The sequence below is a fragment of the Melopsittacus undulatus genome, chromosome Z (genome assembly GCF_012275295.1).
Source record: "Melopsittacus undulatus isolate bMelUnd1 chromosome Z, bMelUnd1.mat.Z, whole genome shotgun sequence".
Classification (NCBI taxonomy): domain Eukaryota; kingdom Metazoa; phylum Chordata; class Aves; order Psittaciformes; family Psittaculidae; genus Melopsittacus; species Melopsittacus undulatus.
Window position 1 is genome coordinate 103,100,956 of NC_047557.1, and position 15,232 is coordinate 103,116,187.

A 15,232-nucleotide genomic window follows, 5' to 3' on the forward strand; every position below is an offset into this window, starting at 1 on the left:
CAGAAATGTTACAGTAGTTATGTGGGTTTTTTTAGAGGCTTTTGAAGGATATTCCAAAAGTCACCTAGATCATAACATTGGGAATAAAACTTCACCTTCCTTTGTTTTGTTTAGATATATCTATATGTTAATATATCATTAGCTGTATTGAGCAGCTTTAAGTTACATTTCTTACTCCTGTTAACTGCTAGCAAAAAACACTGAAAACCATAGTCAGACTGTGGAGTTCCAGCTTAAAGGAAATAGAACATTTTCCAGTAATAAAACATAATAAAAAAATCACAGATGAAACCACTTTTCATTCTGAATCAAAAATTCTGTGAAGAGTAAACATTAATACTACATGTGTGGAAAGGGTGGTGGTGGAAGGAATTCAGGATGGAAGCAGTGATGGAATGTTTATTAAAGCAGTATTATACAAAGCAGTGCTATTCTGAACAGTGAAAGGCTTACTGAAACCAAGAGCATGTTTTCAGATGCAGTAAGCACATGCAGCACTGTTACTGTGACAAGGCTTGTAATAGTGCCAATGTTTCACAGGCTCCTACCTTCTCATTTTGGAGTCCTTTTGCCTGTACCTGTGAGTAACTCTGGAGCCTGACATAATTCTAGGCATAAGGTGACTTCATGAGGGTTTGAGTTAGTATGAATCTGATTTGAGCCTGGAAAGTGATAGATTTCCACTGGGTGCAAACATTTTAAAGAGTAAACTCCTCCACACCGTGTAGCATAAAAATGGAGTAAAAGTGTTATTAGGAATCTACACTTTAATGAGTGTTTCCTTGCTGGCTTATGAAGTTCAAAGTGATCCTACTTTTCCAACAATGTTATCGTTTAATTTCAAAGTGTAAACACCAGTACTGTGCAAAAAGGTCGATCAGGTGTCTGTTCCAGACCCCTCCTCGTTCAGAGCCACATCTTTGCTTCTTGCTCTGTATGTACAGGTAGCTGTGTAACAGTGGTAAGCCCATATGGAGAGAAATTGAGACCCTCATGAATAACAATGTGTTTTAGGTTTGTGGCAAAGCCTCTTTACATCTGCTATGTTGTGCACTTGCTGTGGCAGTCGTGCTCATCAACTGGAGGAACTGATCATCAGTTCTTCACTTTGCATGCAGCGTTTTTAATTGTAGTTGTCTGTCTCACCATGGTAGAATCATAGAATGGTTTAGGCTGACAGCCTGTGGGCAGGCATAGCTGCTCTTCTGATGAGACCTAGTAGCCCTGAAGCTACTGGTTTTGGAACCTACAGATAGCTGCTTGTTTTGTCCTTGTATCATCATCCACGTTGAGAAGCTCTACAGTGTCTAGTAAATAACATAAGCAGCTGTATAGCATCTAGTAAATGTGATGTATAACTTTCTGGCCAAAATTAAGGTAAAGAAATGACAGCACTGCCTGTTTGTGACAGGAATTTTTATTGTACTTCTTTGTTAATTGAGAAAGAGGAACATATTAGCTCAATTGATTATGATCACATTGTGCTCTTGCTTAGGACAAGCTAGCAAATCCAGTGTTCCCAATACTACTTCGATATTTTTATCTCTTTAAACACCTCAAAACAGAATAAATGTGTGTTCTTCTTTTCATGTTTTAGTAGCCCAACTACTTTGCTTTATTATTTAACCCATGTCATCAGGTATATCCCCCAAAGGAGCAAGGCTGTGGGAATTCATAGCATGAGGGAAAAAAAAAGCACAAAACCAACAAAACTTCTTTATAATTTAACAGTCTAATAAAACAAAACCTATCAATATTTTAAGAAATAAATCCAGTTACAAATGCGTGTATGTAGAAGGAATTTCTGTGGATGCCAGAACAGAAAATGATCAGCTATTTACAAGATACACAGCAGGATGGTACGGTAGCCAGGACCCACCATTCAGAAACCAAATGTGTTCTCTCCACTGTAGGCAACATACAAGAATCCATCCTCATCCTTTTCCTTCTCATAAAGTTGTCCCATAGTTAAGCTTGAAGGGGGAAAAAAGAGAAATGGTTTGCTTGCATCATGACAGCTGCAAATAGTAGCAGTTAGAACCTCACAAAGATTAATAAAAAATTAATAAAAAACCAAAAACTTGTGAATCTGTGTAAACTAAAATACAAAAATGGGACATATGAAAGGAGTTGACTCCTGAGTTAGAAAAATGATCCTGGGCTCTCTGCAGTGTTGAGGGTTTTGCTCCTTGCAAATGCATGTGTCAGAAAGCTACCTTATTTCACTGAACATTAGTCACTGAAGGTATTTCAGGTTCTGAATCACCCATTACTGATGGTGTGACTAATACCAGGCTCAACAGCCTCATTGCACCTTCCCGGAATGCAGCTGCATTAACATGGTGCTTCTTGTGTGAACCACCTTATTTCTCCCTCCACCTTGTGTAGTCACGAACGTTCAGCTAGTCTCTGGTTCATCAAGCTTGTGCTTTTTGGACTGTTTCCTTGGGTTCTGGGTTATTCTGGGAAGCAAAAGCTTTGTTTTCTGTATTGTTAAAAGTAATGACTTCAAGTAATGCCAGTACCAAAATGTGTGGGCAGGAAATGACAAGTTACCCAGGAACTAGTGTTTTTTTCCATAGGTAAAGGTTCTGAACATTTGATCAAATGAAAATGTTTGTCACTGAACAGCCACGTGGCCCTTCACAGTGTAAGCAGCCGTGGTCTTCAGGGCAATGTCTGTGTTTTTACAATGAAAGGAAACCCAAGCATCTACTTGGCCAGTACAACTGCTCCAACCATCTTCCTGCAGATGGAATGGGAAGCTGACATTGGGCAGTTGCACAAGTGACTCCTCCTCAGCTCACCTTTCCCTAACTACCCAGGACTGAGAAAAGGGACATGAACTGAAAGATTCAGACTGAGCGATGGGGAAAGGAGCACAGCTTTTACCCGAGGGAGGGGCTGGGAGGAGCTGCAGTAGTGCTTGTAATGAAAGCAAACTGGTGAACACTAGATAAAACTTCTGGATGAGGAGAGGATATCACGAGTTCAGTGATCTACGTAATGAACTCAGGCTATAAGACGAGCAGAGCTGTTAACAGATCAGATTCTGATTTACCTAAAGTTACCATTTTTGCATTAATACAGAAGGTTCAATGCCCTGTTTTCCCAGATGTGACATCCCATCGTGAACATGTGACATGAGACAATGTGTCCTTTCTTTTTCTTTCCTGTTCCTAGCAGTTCTGCAGCACTGTTAAGATGATGATATTCCTAATACTCTTAGGAGGAAGCAAGCAGGGAAAGATGGTTCTCACAGGTCCCTATTGTGTATCACAAAGTAAATAAAGATACTGCTAACAGTCTGGAGAGGTTACCTGGAGGAACTGTTCCTGTTACAAGGGTAAGGCTTAATAAGACTAATATTACACCTAAGCCATGTAACACTATAACATACTATTTCAGGAAATAGTGTTACATGACATACTATTAAATGTGTGTCATGTAACACCATGACTGTTAAATAGCCAAAATGACCATTAATGTGTGTCATTTAGAAAGCAGATGTAGTAGTTGCTTCTGCTATACATTAATCTGTGTGTAGCAGACAAACTTATTCCTATATAAAAGCAGTGTGAAAAAACATTTCTATAGTCATTTTGTGCTTATAGAATAAGTAACAGCATGATTTGTGAGATGACAGGATGTTTTTCAGTAGAAATGGTATTTGCTTTTGAGTTTTTAACATGCAACTTCTCGTTACATTGAGAATTTTGTTTTTTTTGCACTGATGATGTAAATGTTCTTGCACTCAAAGATACCATAATAACTCCAGAGCTCACCCTCTTTCCATAGAAGTAAATCATAGATTTTTTCAATCACCTTTCCTTTCAGCCTAGCTCAAGAAATAAGATGTTTATCAAACTCATGAGAAAAAACCCAACCCTATCACAGTGAGACTAAGATGTAACCAACCCCCCCTAAAATCACCAGATAAGCCTCAAAGAGGGGAGCTCCTGTCCATCAGGTATGCACAGGCTTGCAGACATGGTTCTGAATGCCAAGTGAATAGCTTCTCACCTGGATTGTGGGACAGTCTTGTCTACAAAGAGGAATATTGCTTTCTCAGACGGCAGTTGAATCCTCTTCCTGATGATCCACATGAACTGGGCCACGGTGATGTCGGATGGAACTAAGTACTTTCTCTTGTCAATATCAACAATCTGAGATCCTGAGACCTTCTCCACTATGACCTGTAAAGTGCAGGTATGAAGGTTAGGTTTTTCAGGGTTGCTATGGACAGCTTTCAGAAACCACTTGCTGGTGCAGGCTTACAACAGTGAGCAGTGGGGAGGAGCAATGGTTTCTTGACCAAATGAGGCAAGTAAGAGATAAGACTGGTTCAGCACTTTAAAACCTGATCTTAAAGGGCACTTAAACCTACATTCATATACAGAATAGCTCAAAACTTCCTCTGCCTGTTGACAGTCATGCGGTGAAAAGATGCAAGGTGTTTAAAAGAAACCTGTGACAGGAAAGCATAAACATCTGTTAACTCTTTGTACACTGATGATATGGAATTACTGTGATGTGGACTCCAAGTTGAGAAAAAGCCCACAGTGTGCCCTGGCAGCAAAGAAGGGTGGTGGTATCTTAGGCTGAAGTATTGCCAGCAGGTCCAGGGACACAATCCTTCCCTGGAACTGGCACTGGTGAAGCCACATCTAAGTGCTGTGTCTAGTTCTGGGCTCCTCAGCACAGGAGAGATATGGACATACTGGAGAGAGTACAACAAAGAGCCTCCAACCTGCTTAAGGGACTGGAGCATCTCTCATATGAGGAAGGGCTGAGAGCTTGGACTGTTCACCCCAGAGAAGAGAACGCTCAGTGGAATCTTACCAGCATTTATAAATACCCAAGGGGAACGTGAAGAAAATGGAGGCAGGCTGCTTACAGTGATGCCAGTGACAGGACAGGAGGTGATGGACACAGACTGAAGCACAGGAGGTTCCCTCTGAACATCAGGAAACACTTCTCACTGCCCAGAGAAGTTGTGGAGTCTCCCAGCCTGGAGATGCTCCAGAGACACTGTCGTGGGCAGCTGGATGGAGGTGGCCCTGCTGGAGCAGGGGTTGGACTGCGTGAACCTCCAGAGGTCCATTCCCACCACAACTCTTCTGTGATTCTGTGATTTATTCACACCAGGACACTAATGTCCTACTGTGTTTAAATATGGGTAATTTTCAATATGTTTTAAAAAGTTTGCCATGTGCACTAGCCAAAAATAGTGTGTTCTGTAACAAAAGGCTGGGGTAGGAGCAGGAGAGGAATTGGCATATCCTGAGATGTCTGAAGCATGGCAGCTTGAGAACTTGAGATTTAACAGTGGCTTGTCTGCACTACTTCCCTTTAACTTGTGATTGAGGGAAGGAGCCCAGGACTTTGTCTTCTCAATTGCTCTAGCTGGTAGTAACAAACTGAAAAATCATTTAGCCATGTTCTTTCTTGCCCCATTCACCTGCAAAGGAGTCATGAAAGATTTAAGCAGACTGCAGCACTGGTATCTGAGCAATGCCAGGTGATCTGAGGAAGTGCATTCCCTTAGTACAGGTGCTGCTTACTTTGTTTTGTCACTGTCACAATGTCAAAAGAAAGCAGACTAGAACAGACTAGGTCAACAACAATTATCTGGTCCAACAGCCTGACCAATTCAGAGTGGACCAAAAATTAAAGCATGTTATTCAGAGCATTGTCCAACTGCCTCTTCAACACTGACAGGCTGGAGCATCAATCACCTCTAGGAAGTCTGTTCCAGTGTTTGACGATGCTCATGTTAAAGAAATTCTTCCTAATTCCAAGTCTGAACCTTCTCTGATACAACTCTGAAACATTCCCATGTGTCCTGTCCCTGGATTACAGCACCTGCCCCATCTCCACATCTCCTCCTCAGGGAGCTGCAGAGAACAATGAGGTGTCCCCTCAGTCTCCTTCTCCCCAACCTAGGCAAACCTAGAGTCCCAAGCTGCTACTCACTGGACCTGACCATCAGTGCCTGCAATCTCACTGCACACAGTTCTAGTTTGCAAGAAGCATGCCCTCTCCTTGTTTAAACTGTTATGGGGCTAAATAAATGCCACAATACAAAGAAATACAGGATTAATATACACACCTCTACCACCCTTCCAACTTAACTGTCTTCTTTAAACAATGCCTCAAGCTGACCCTAAAACGACAGAACCAGCTGTCCATGTACAGTCCATGTGTACCATACAGCAAAAGTACAAGAACCCAAACAGGAAGCAATAAATTTCAGTAACACTGAAGCTACAAAATCAGAATTTAGGTAAATGGGAGGGAGAAGCATCAGCCTAGTCTAGTATCAGGCCTGGCATTTCATCTGTTGTGCACACACCAGAGATGCCAGAATGGCTTTCAGGCTTCCATCTACAGCATTACAGTATTCATCAGTACTTTTACACCAGAAACCTCCTTGCTAAATAGAGGCACAGGCATCCTTCAGGGAGACTGGTGCAGAGCTGAAGAAGCCATATTGTATCTGAACAGTCAAACACTGATACTGTATGAGCTGTGGTATAATGCAGGGCTCTCGTTGGCCACAGACCACATGTTCATTTGTCACAGTGCTTTGCAGTACTGCTTTTGATTTGACATCCATGTTCTCTGCATTTCTGTAAGTAATCCAGCAGTTATTACTGACAGCCCACAGCAAGCCACCAAGCACTTTAACAATGCCTTGAGAAGTAAAGCACGGCTGCAGCATGCTGGAACACCAGCTCGTCTGCAAAGGTGCCAGCTGAGCCGTCCACCAGATCTCCAGAAAGGTGCTGTGATGTGATGCTGTGTGCGTGCCTCTGCTACACCAGATTTACAGTGCTAATCCAGCAGTGTATGCAGCTCATGTTAATTACAGCTTCCGTTGATCGGCTACAGTCACAGGACAGCAGTGAAGCCATACCAACAAGGTATGTTGTATGAATGTATGAATGACAGCCACATGGGGTATGTGGGGTTTAAGGAAACAATGAAGTAAATAATTAGGAAAAGAAAAAACACCCCACAAGCTTTGCTTGTGCTGCTCAGCCACCTCAGGAACGGGGATATTCTCTGCCTATACCACAGTGTTTGGCAGAAGAAAGCAGGAAGGGACCGAAGCAGGGATACCTGGGTAAGATGTTTGCATCATCCACAGGCTTTTGTATGCAACTCTGAAAACAAGACTGTCTGTGTTAATCACCATTTCAGGATGTGTGTAGACTCAGGTCTGCAGTAATGTACTGATTTACCACTGGAAACCGGATCTTTTTTATTTTCACATGTGTTATTCTGAATATAACTGCACTCTAATGCATACTGTTCATTCCACTGTGGTTTTGTTGTCAAGGTTGGACTCACTGATGCTGTTCTCTACTTTGTATTATGCTGGACTGGCATTAGAGTATCTTACTTCATGATAGGAAATCAGAAACTGACTACAGAAAGGACAGATGGCCACAAACAAACAAAACAAAAAGCAACAGGTAGAGGAAGAAGAATTAAGTATTACTTGTGGGAAGGACCCGGTGCTTATTGCTCCATACAGCATGTACCACATGAGGAAGTAAGGCTTACAAGAGGTTCCAGTGTCTCCATTCCTTAGCTCTGCATGTTCCATTGCTACCACATCCAGGTAATGACCAAACAACTATACAAAATACACTATCCTATGATATGGAGAGGGTTTTCCTTATAATTTCTTTCAGGTCTGCCTACAGAAACAGGAGCTGCCCCCTGCAATTCAGTATGAGGGAACTGTAAAGTGGTCCAAAAGCAGCCTGACAGACATACCAAAGCCTTAACAACTGATACTTTTGTATTAAGATTACAATAACACACTGGGCATTTCAGCTTCCTAACACAGAAACTGTCATAAAAGGACATCAAGGCTGTTGATGAATTGCTTCTAGTAAAACTTACAGATACCTTTAACCCTTAGACCACTTGATTACTCAGGCAAATTTAAGACTGCAGTGCTTAGCAAGCATGAATTTCTTTCACCTTTTATTCCTACACGGTCCACCCTAGGAACAGAGTAGGGCTGTTCTTATATTAATAGGTCTGAATCACTGAAACATCTCTAAATCCAGGCACACAGATACAGCATCTGAGAACTGAAATAATTTTGACATCTGTCACTCTGGATACCAACAAACATGCAGTAAGTCTGAAAAACACTTCTGACTATTAAATGCCAACATTGATAACTATTTTGTGAAAGGTACATGGCTCAATTGGAATTGTATTGGCGCAGCCAAAGCATCACACTGCAATTTGAGATTTAATTTCTGTATCTACACACACCTTGCTGTCTGTTCCTCATACATCATCATGTACTTCTGACTCATACTGGGAGTTTCAATGTTTCTTTATCCCCTAAGGTCATGAGTGATATTCCTGAAATGGACATGATGGGGGGAGTTCGGCAAGCAGGGAACAGCAAGGATCAGCTCAGCTTGCCAGCCTGCAGCTGGAGAAGGTGCTGTGACCAGGTGCAGCTCAGCAGCAGAGAAAGTCGATGGGATGAAAGCTTCTTCTCTGGGCTGCACTACCTAATGAATGCTCTTTACCATAAACTCAGTCGGAGGTGGCACCAACTGGCCCGTGGTCAGATTAGATGTGGGAAATTGTACTGCCAAGCAGATGTCCGTGTTGCTAACGGTAACAAAGATGTGAAGAGTGAGCATTTCCCTGAACCACCATAAAAGGAATAAAGGAATTGTGGTGTGAAGAGGAAAGGTCATTCACTATTTAGCAGGTAGGGAGGTACTAATGCAAAAAGGAGGGGGGTCACCACTTGCAGTGGCTCCTCCAGCAACAGGGTACGGATATGGCTACATGAGGAGAAATCACCTTCTTCACAGAGTCAGGATAGAAGATTGTGAAGGTTTAAAGAATTTACTGATCTTGGCATCAGGCACAGAACGTATCCTCAGGACAATGAAGGTATCTGCTGGGATATAATTGCCATCTGAAGAAATCAGGACACTGAATCATGAACATGTATAGAAAGTCAGACACCCTTGCACTAGGGCAGAGGAAGGGTTAGCATCAGTCAGGCGTGCTTGGGGCCTCTTTAGAACACCCGAGAACACACAAGGGAAGATGAATTTCTTCAGGAAGCTCTGACCAAATGAGGCCCTGGGATGGCACCAGCTTTGCTTGCAGTACCCGATGCCGCTGTCTCGCTTACTCACCGGGACACGGTCAGGGTACTTGGCTCGGATTTTTGCCGACTCCACACATCTGTGCTCTGTGGACAAAACTCACCGTTAGTCAGTGCTCGGCACCGGCCCCGCCGTGCCCGAGCCGGGAGGCAAGGCCTCGGGGGCGGCATCCCGCGGGCTCCGGCCGCTCCGGAGGGGTCCTGGGCACGGCGGAGGGTCTGTGCGGCTGTTGGCGCACGGACAGGCGGACCCACAGCGCCAACCGGGTCACAGCGGCACTGGGACCGGCACAGCCTTACCCAACGCGTGGTCCTCCTTGAACATCCACTTCATGGTGCGGTGTTGGGGCCTGTGCGGCCGCGGGGCTCAGGCCGGGTCTGGCGCTGTCACAACAACAACACCGCGGCTCGGCGGGCGGGACTTCCGGCTCGCCGGTCTCCTAGCAACAACCGGAGCGCGGCGCTTCCGGCGGGGCTGTGGCAGCGGGGGGGCTGCCGGTGCCTGCCGGGTGCGAGGCCCCTGGGCCCGTTGGGGCTCTCGGGGCTCCGCCGCCGACCCGGGAGCGCTGCGGGCCCAGCGCAGCCGTCGGCTGCTGGCGAGCCCGGTCCCCGGTGCCTGGGCTGCCGTTAGGCGGCGGCTCCCGTCAGTCAGGGCCCTGCCGTTGCCACGGTGAGGGCGCGGGGCGATGGCCGTGGAGCTGTTCTCGCACCCCGCGCTGCACACCCGGTACCGCGCCGGCCTCTGCTCCGCCGCCGCGCTGGCGCTGGCGCTCCTCACGCTGCTCACCTACGTGCCACCGCTGTTCGTGGCCTACCGGAGCCACGGTGAGCGCCGCTGCACCGCGCACGGCCCGGTCCGGTCCGGTTCCGGCGGTGCTGAGCCCTTGCGGTTCCTCTCCCCGCAGGTTTCTGGCGGAAGCAGAGCTCGTACCTGGAGCAACCCACGGTGCGGTTCCGGTACGAGCTGCTCCTCGTGGCCACCACCGGGCCCAGCCCCGGCAGCTTCTTGGCTTGGAGCACGTTCCCAGCGTTCAACCGGCTGCAGGGGGAGCGGCTGCGGGTCCCGCTGCTGTCGGTAGGCCCGGCAGGGGCGGGGGAGGGGAGCTGGGGGCAGCAGAGCCGGGGGCTGGTGCTGGTTGTGCTGCGAGCAGGAGTCTGTGCTGCTCTGCTGCCTTCCAGTAACAGCAGCTTCATGTGTCCCTTTGTGCCTCACAACAACATTCACTCGGGACAAGTGGTTATTAACTAATAACAAGTGGTTATTAACCAGTCCGGTTTTCCTTCCTGTCAGTGTTGTGGAATCATTTCGGTTGGAAAAGATCCTTAAGATCCATCAAGTCCAACCATTAACCTAACAGTACCAAGTCCAGCGCTAAACCATGTTCCTAAGCACTACTGGTGGTTTGCAGGGGCACATCAGTGTACTCTAATTACTCTCTTCCTCTTCCATATGGCTTATCATGGTCTGAGGCTTGCAGGGGTTCCTCAGTAGCCCCTGGTTTTGAAAGCAGATATGCGCTTTCTAAGCTTCCTGGCTTCTGCCCTGCAACTGTTGTACCTACTGGGAGTCAACAGTGGCAGTTATTTTTCTGCATTTCCTCTGTTATGGTCCTGTTATGTATCCAGATAGCTGAAGTGCTGGGCATTTGTGGCACAGAAGTGTGGCAAGCCTTGGCTTATAACCAGGAGTTGGCGTGCAGAGACCATTAAGTGGCAGGCTGCAGGGGCAAGAGGCAAAAACTTGACAGTCACACACTACGCAGGATGTGACACAAGATCCAGCACTAATGTGTGCTTTATAGCATGCTGGGGTGATGGTTGGAATGGCACAGGGCAGAAGAGACCTTCAGCAGTCTGGTACGTTTTTCATTCCTTGGGGGCAAATGAGACATTGTGTAACAGACAAAACAGCCTCTAGTTCTGTGTCAAGCAGCTTTTTGTTGCTTTCCTAACAGTGGTTTATCTGCTTCCTCAGTGTGTGCATGCTGCAGTTGTGGAAATCCCCTGGGGTTTTACCTTTGGTTTTCTTTTGTAGATGCTCCCATTATAAAAACACCAACTAAAAATCTTATTGGTTCTTCTAGATTAGAGAAGAAGACAAAAACCAAGATGGCAAAATGGATCAGTTTCACTTTAGATTGGAACTTCCGCTGCAACCTACAGAGCATGTAGTTGGTGTTCAGCTGATTCTACTCTTTTCCTACCAGCTTTATGTGAGCTTTTCTAGTTTTATTTGTTGTGACATTTAGACCCAATGTAATATTCCAGTGGTGCTTATGCAAAGCATGAAAGAAGCTTTGCATATTTGAAATTACTATCTAAAAGTTTTCTTTTGCTAACAAATATTTAATTTTCCCCTCCTCTGCTGGGTCATCCCCAGTCTAGCTCTCTTGCATCTTTGATGTGTTTTGTGGGTCTTGGTTTTGATTTTATTTCATTTTGGATGTTGGGGTGTGGTGTAGAAAACATTCTCAAACCTATGAGGCCCAGGACTAAATTTGTGCTGGAGTTTCAGGTCAGTGATTAATATCACAGACAGTTCTGATATTCACAGCACCTTTGTTTTACAGTAAATAAGAAAATTTTCCATCAGATTGAGTGGTTGATAATGGTGAATGAACTTCTTTGGTCCTTCCTTCATTCCACAGCGAGTCCTTAGCTGGCTTTGACTGCTTGAGTATTTTAAAGTGTGTCTCCAATGAATGTATTTAGTCATCTTGCTGCTTTTCACATGTTATGGCAAGTTGAATCCTTCTGTCATTAGCCACAGATTGCTGGACTGCCCTGAAGTTCCCATGGAACTGTTTAGTTTATAAAGTTTGTTAACTCACAAATAAGGTAGTTCACTTTCAAAAAAAAAAAACGAAAAAGTAATGAATATCTCTTTTTTGGTGTTCCCTTGTTTAGGCTAATGTTGTAGTCTGAAACTGGGGGTCAAGAAAAAAATAAAATCCATGCAGAAAATCTGTAGATACAAAGAATCAGAAAAGTGTGTTGTGTTCCCCATCCCCCCCCCCCCAAATTATCTTCTCTCATGTTTACCATTTCAGAGGATGTCAACGTTTGTGATGCAAAGCATGGCTTTTCTTCAGTATTTTTCTCCTGTGCCAGGGTCTCAGCTGTATATGAATGGAGACCTGAAACTGAAGCAGAGGCAATTACTTAACTATTGTGGACTGGATACCAGATACAATGTGAGGAAATGTTTTTCGTTTTCCATCAATTCTCCCCTCTCTTTATCCTCCTAGTGCCATAGATGACACCATATTCATACTCCTGCACAGAGGGGACTGCAGAACTTTGGAAATGGTGTTTTCTTGTTAGGCTGAAAGATGGATCGGTTTATTCTGTCAAAACGTTCAGTCTGATAGTGACATGCATTCCTTCAAGGGTATTGTTACTTAGCATAAAAAACTTGGTAGAGTTCCTTGAGGAGTGAACAAGTAACACAAGTATCTCTTTGTTGTAACAGGTGTCTCTGGTCAATGGCACAAGTCCCTTTGCAAGTGACTATGATCTGACAAACATCATTGCAGCATATTGGGATAGAAATGGTAAGCCTGGATGTACAGCTCTGAATTACAGGCCAGCAGTAGTTCTCATACTGGCAGTTATTCTGTGAGGATTTGAGCTCTGTGTTAAGACTGAAAAGCTCCTTAACCTGGACGTTTCCTTTCCCCATTGTAGTTACAACAGTCTTTTCAGATCCCAACCCTCTCTGGATGGCTGGAAGAGCAACAGATACACCATTTATCATTAACGCCACTATTCATTACCCAGTGGAAGTTATCTTATATCCTTTGAAAACTGCATAAACTGTGACAGGGTTGCCTTATTTAGGACTTCACATATAGGCCAAAAGAAAACTGCTCCTAGACTTGTTGCTGAACCTTTTATTTGTTAGCTAAGCAAATACTATAGTTCTGGAGCCAGCTGAATACCTATTTGCCCATTCTTCTGGATGTTTCTGCTTGCATAACCACTTTTTGTCTTTCCTTGCTGGGAACCCACATTGCTTTCCAGTCTTTCTATACTGGCCTTTACAGCAGTTTCTTAGCCATCCACAATAAATATCCTTAGGAAGTCTTGCTTTGCTCCTGCAGCACCTGCTGTCCCAGTGTGTCATAGATGCCAGTAGCAAAGCATGATACTGTATTCTGTGACTTAGAGCAAATCATTAGAAATCTGAATGCAAGGTAAGCTCACCAAATCATAACCCCTGCAGCAGATGTGGCAAACCTGTTGCATGTGCAGACATATCTGTTTTGTTTTTTTTTCCCCTACAACATAATTATTCATTCATTACACTTTTTACTCATCTGATAAGAACAAGCCCGTGATTAAAGGAATTCGTATGAAGCACTCTTCTTACGAGGTTCGTTTACCTGCTTGAGTACTACTGACTACTTTCTGGTGAGTCAGGGACAAACTAGGCACTTTTCACAGTATTCGTCTAAATGTCCTCTAGGGTAGACATTCTCTGCAACTGTTGTTGCATGCTATGGTAAAAGGCTTTGCATTTGCTGCATGAACTGGTGTCTTAACAAGTTTTGTTAACAAGTTTTGCCTTTCCACCTTTAAGTTCCTTTGTTTAGTTATTGCAGTGTTTGTAGCAAAAGCTGCTTCTGGAACACTCCTTGACATCCTTTAAGTATCAGCCAGGATTTTGGGAAGTGATTAAATTTGCCTGGATCCAGTATGTCAGCATTCTCCTTATATTTCTTTGGGTGTTTGGTAGGATTAAAATGTTTATATTCCAGAATCATGTGTTGACTACAACTTCAGTAACGCCAGTTTTACCAGTGTCTCCAGTACTGTCCTACAAACAGCACCAGTCCTGAGGAGGTGCTTGAGAATACTTTAAAGAAATGCAGTTCAAAAAATGGATCCCTGACTTTGTATGTTTTTTACTTAGGAAGATCAAACTTTGTAGGTGTGTTCCAATTTTGTTATGTTTTTGGGTTTTTTTTACAAATACACATTCATTCATCTTTTTCTCTGGGAACACTGCTTTGGGACTGAAAAGTTTTGTATTTTTGATAGAAGAAAAACCTAGTTTTTGGTTTGTTTTTTTCTTTTTTGCAACTGGAACACGCTTCAAAAACCAGTCAAAAGCAATGAGGCTGCTTTTTCATGATCTTGATTTTGCTAAACCCAGAAGACTGAAAATAACATGCCAACAGTAACAGCATAAGCTGTTTTTGCTGTCTTGTAAATGAATTCACCATTGAGGTAGAGTTCTGCCAAGAGCTATTTGTACACGCATTTATATGCACTATGAAAGTTAAAAATGTGAAGAAGTGTATGGATGAGTTACCATCAGAGCCATACTTCCATAACTGTGCCTATACCTGCTCACCGATTTAGGTATTAGGTTGGATAATGGATAAATTCAAAGTCGATGTGAGAAACTGGTTGTGGATGACAATGTCTGCAAGGTTTGCACAGTTGTCTGCTGTTGGCATTATTACTGTAGCAGTACACCACTAATTGTAAATTGGGAATAGTAAAACAGGGAAGCCTGATACTCGTTTAAAGTACACTAACAACAACAACAAAAACCTACCAGAGAAGTTTCAGAGTTCCAAAGCCAGTGAAAAATTACTTTCAGAACTTAAATGATAACATAGAATAAATAAAAATTAAACCAGTTATTATCACCTGGTGAGTGCTGATATGTCCCTCTTTCTTAGTGCGGTTGATAAGGAAGATTACTTAGTTTTATTTTCTCTAAGCTTACTTTTTATTCTAGACAAGCTTAAAATGGAAACCAACGAAATTTCCGCTGTGTTTTCAGTTTTGTAGTTCTAGCAAAGCCGCGTTACGGCAGGAAAGAGTAAAACTATTTTAGGTGCCAGTTGAATTTTTTGTATCTTTGGTTCTCTTTAAGTCGTAAGACATGGTGCAACTATGAAATGTGAAAGAGCAACTTGTATAGCAATAGCCGACCTTTGGACTGTTGTTCTCTGGAGCTCAGCATCCTGGTAGTTTATAGAACTACCTATTCCAGAAACCTCCAGTTTGCTCTGCGAGCTCTGTATGTGGCAGCTGAGGACTGCTGCAGTTGGC

At 43.8% G+C, this 15,232-nt stretch overlaps 2 protein-coding genes across 2 annotated transcripts; one reads left to right on the forward strand and one right to left on the reverse strand.

Annotated features, from left to right (window-relative positions):
• Window positions 1-1,401: 1,401 nt before the first annotated feature.
• On the reverse strand, window positions 1,402-9,616 carry GABARAPL2 (GABA type A receptor associated protein like 2). The gene is made up of 4 exons (XM_034072862.1): window positions 9,464-9,616; window positions 9,195-9,250; window positions 4,024-4,196; window positions 1,402-1,973 (listed from the first exon to the last, which is right to left on the reverse strand). The coding sequence occupies exons 1-4, from the start codon at window positions 9,495-9,497 to the stop codon at window positions 1,883-1,885; spliced, it is 354 nt and encodes a 117-aa protein (XP_033928753.1). The 5' UTR covers window positions 9,498-9,616; the 3' UTR covers window positions 1,402-1,882.
• Window positions 9,617-9,749: 133 nt separating this feature from the next.
• On the forward strand, window positions 9,750-14,828 carry TMEM231 (transmembrane protein 231). The gene is made up of 7 exons (XM_034073210.1): window positions 9,750-9,988; window positions 10,069-10,238; window positions 11,248-11,376; window positions 12,214-12,357; window positions 12,636-12,717; window positions 12,851-12,956; window positions 13,815-14,828. Exons 1-7 carry the CDS (start codon window positions 9,850-9,852, stop codon window positions 14,002-14,004), a joined length of 960 nt encoding a protein of 319 aa, XP_033929101.1. The 5' UTR covers window positions 9,750-9,849; the 3' UTR covers window positions 14,005-14,828.
• The last annotated feature ends 404 nt before the right edge of the window (window positions 14,829-15,232 follow it).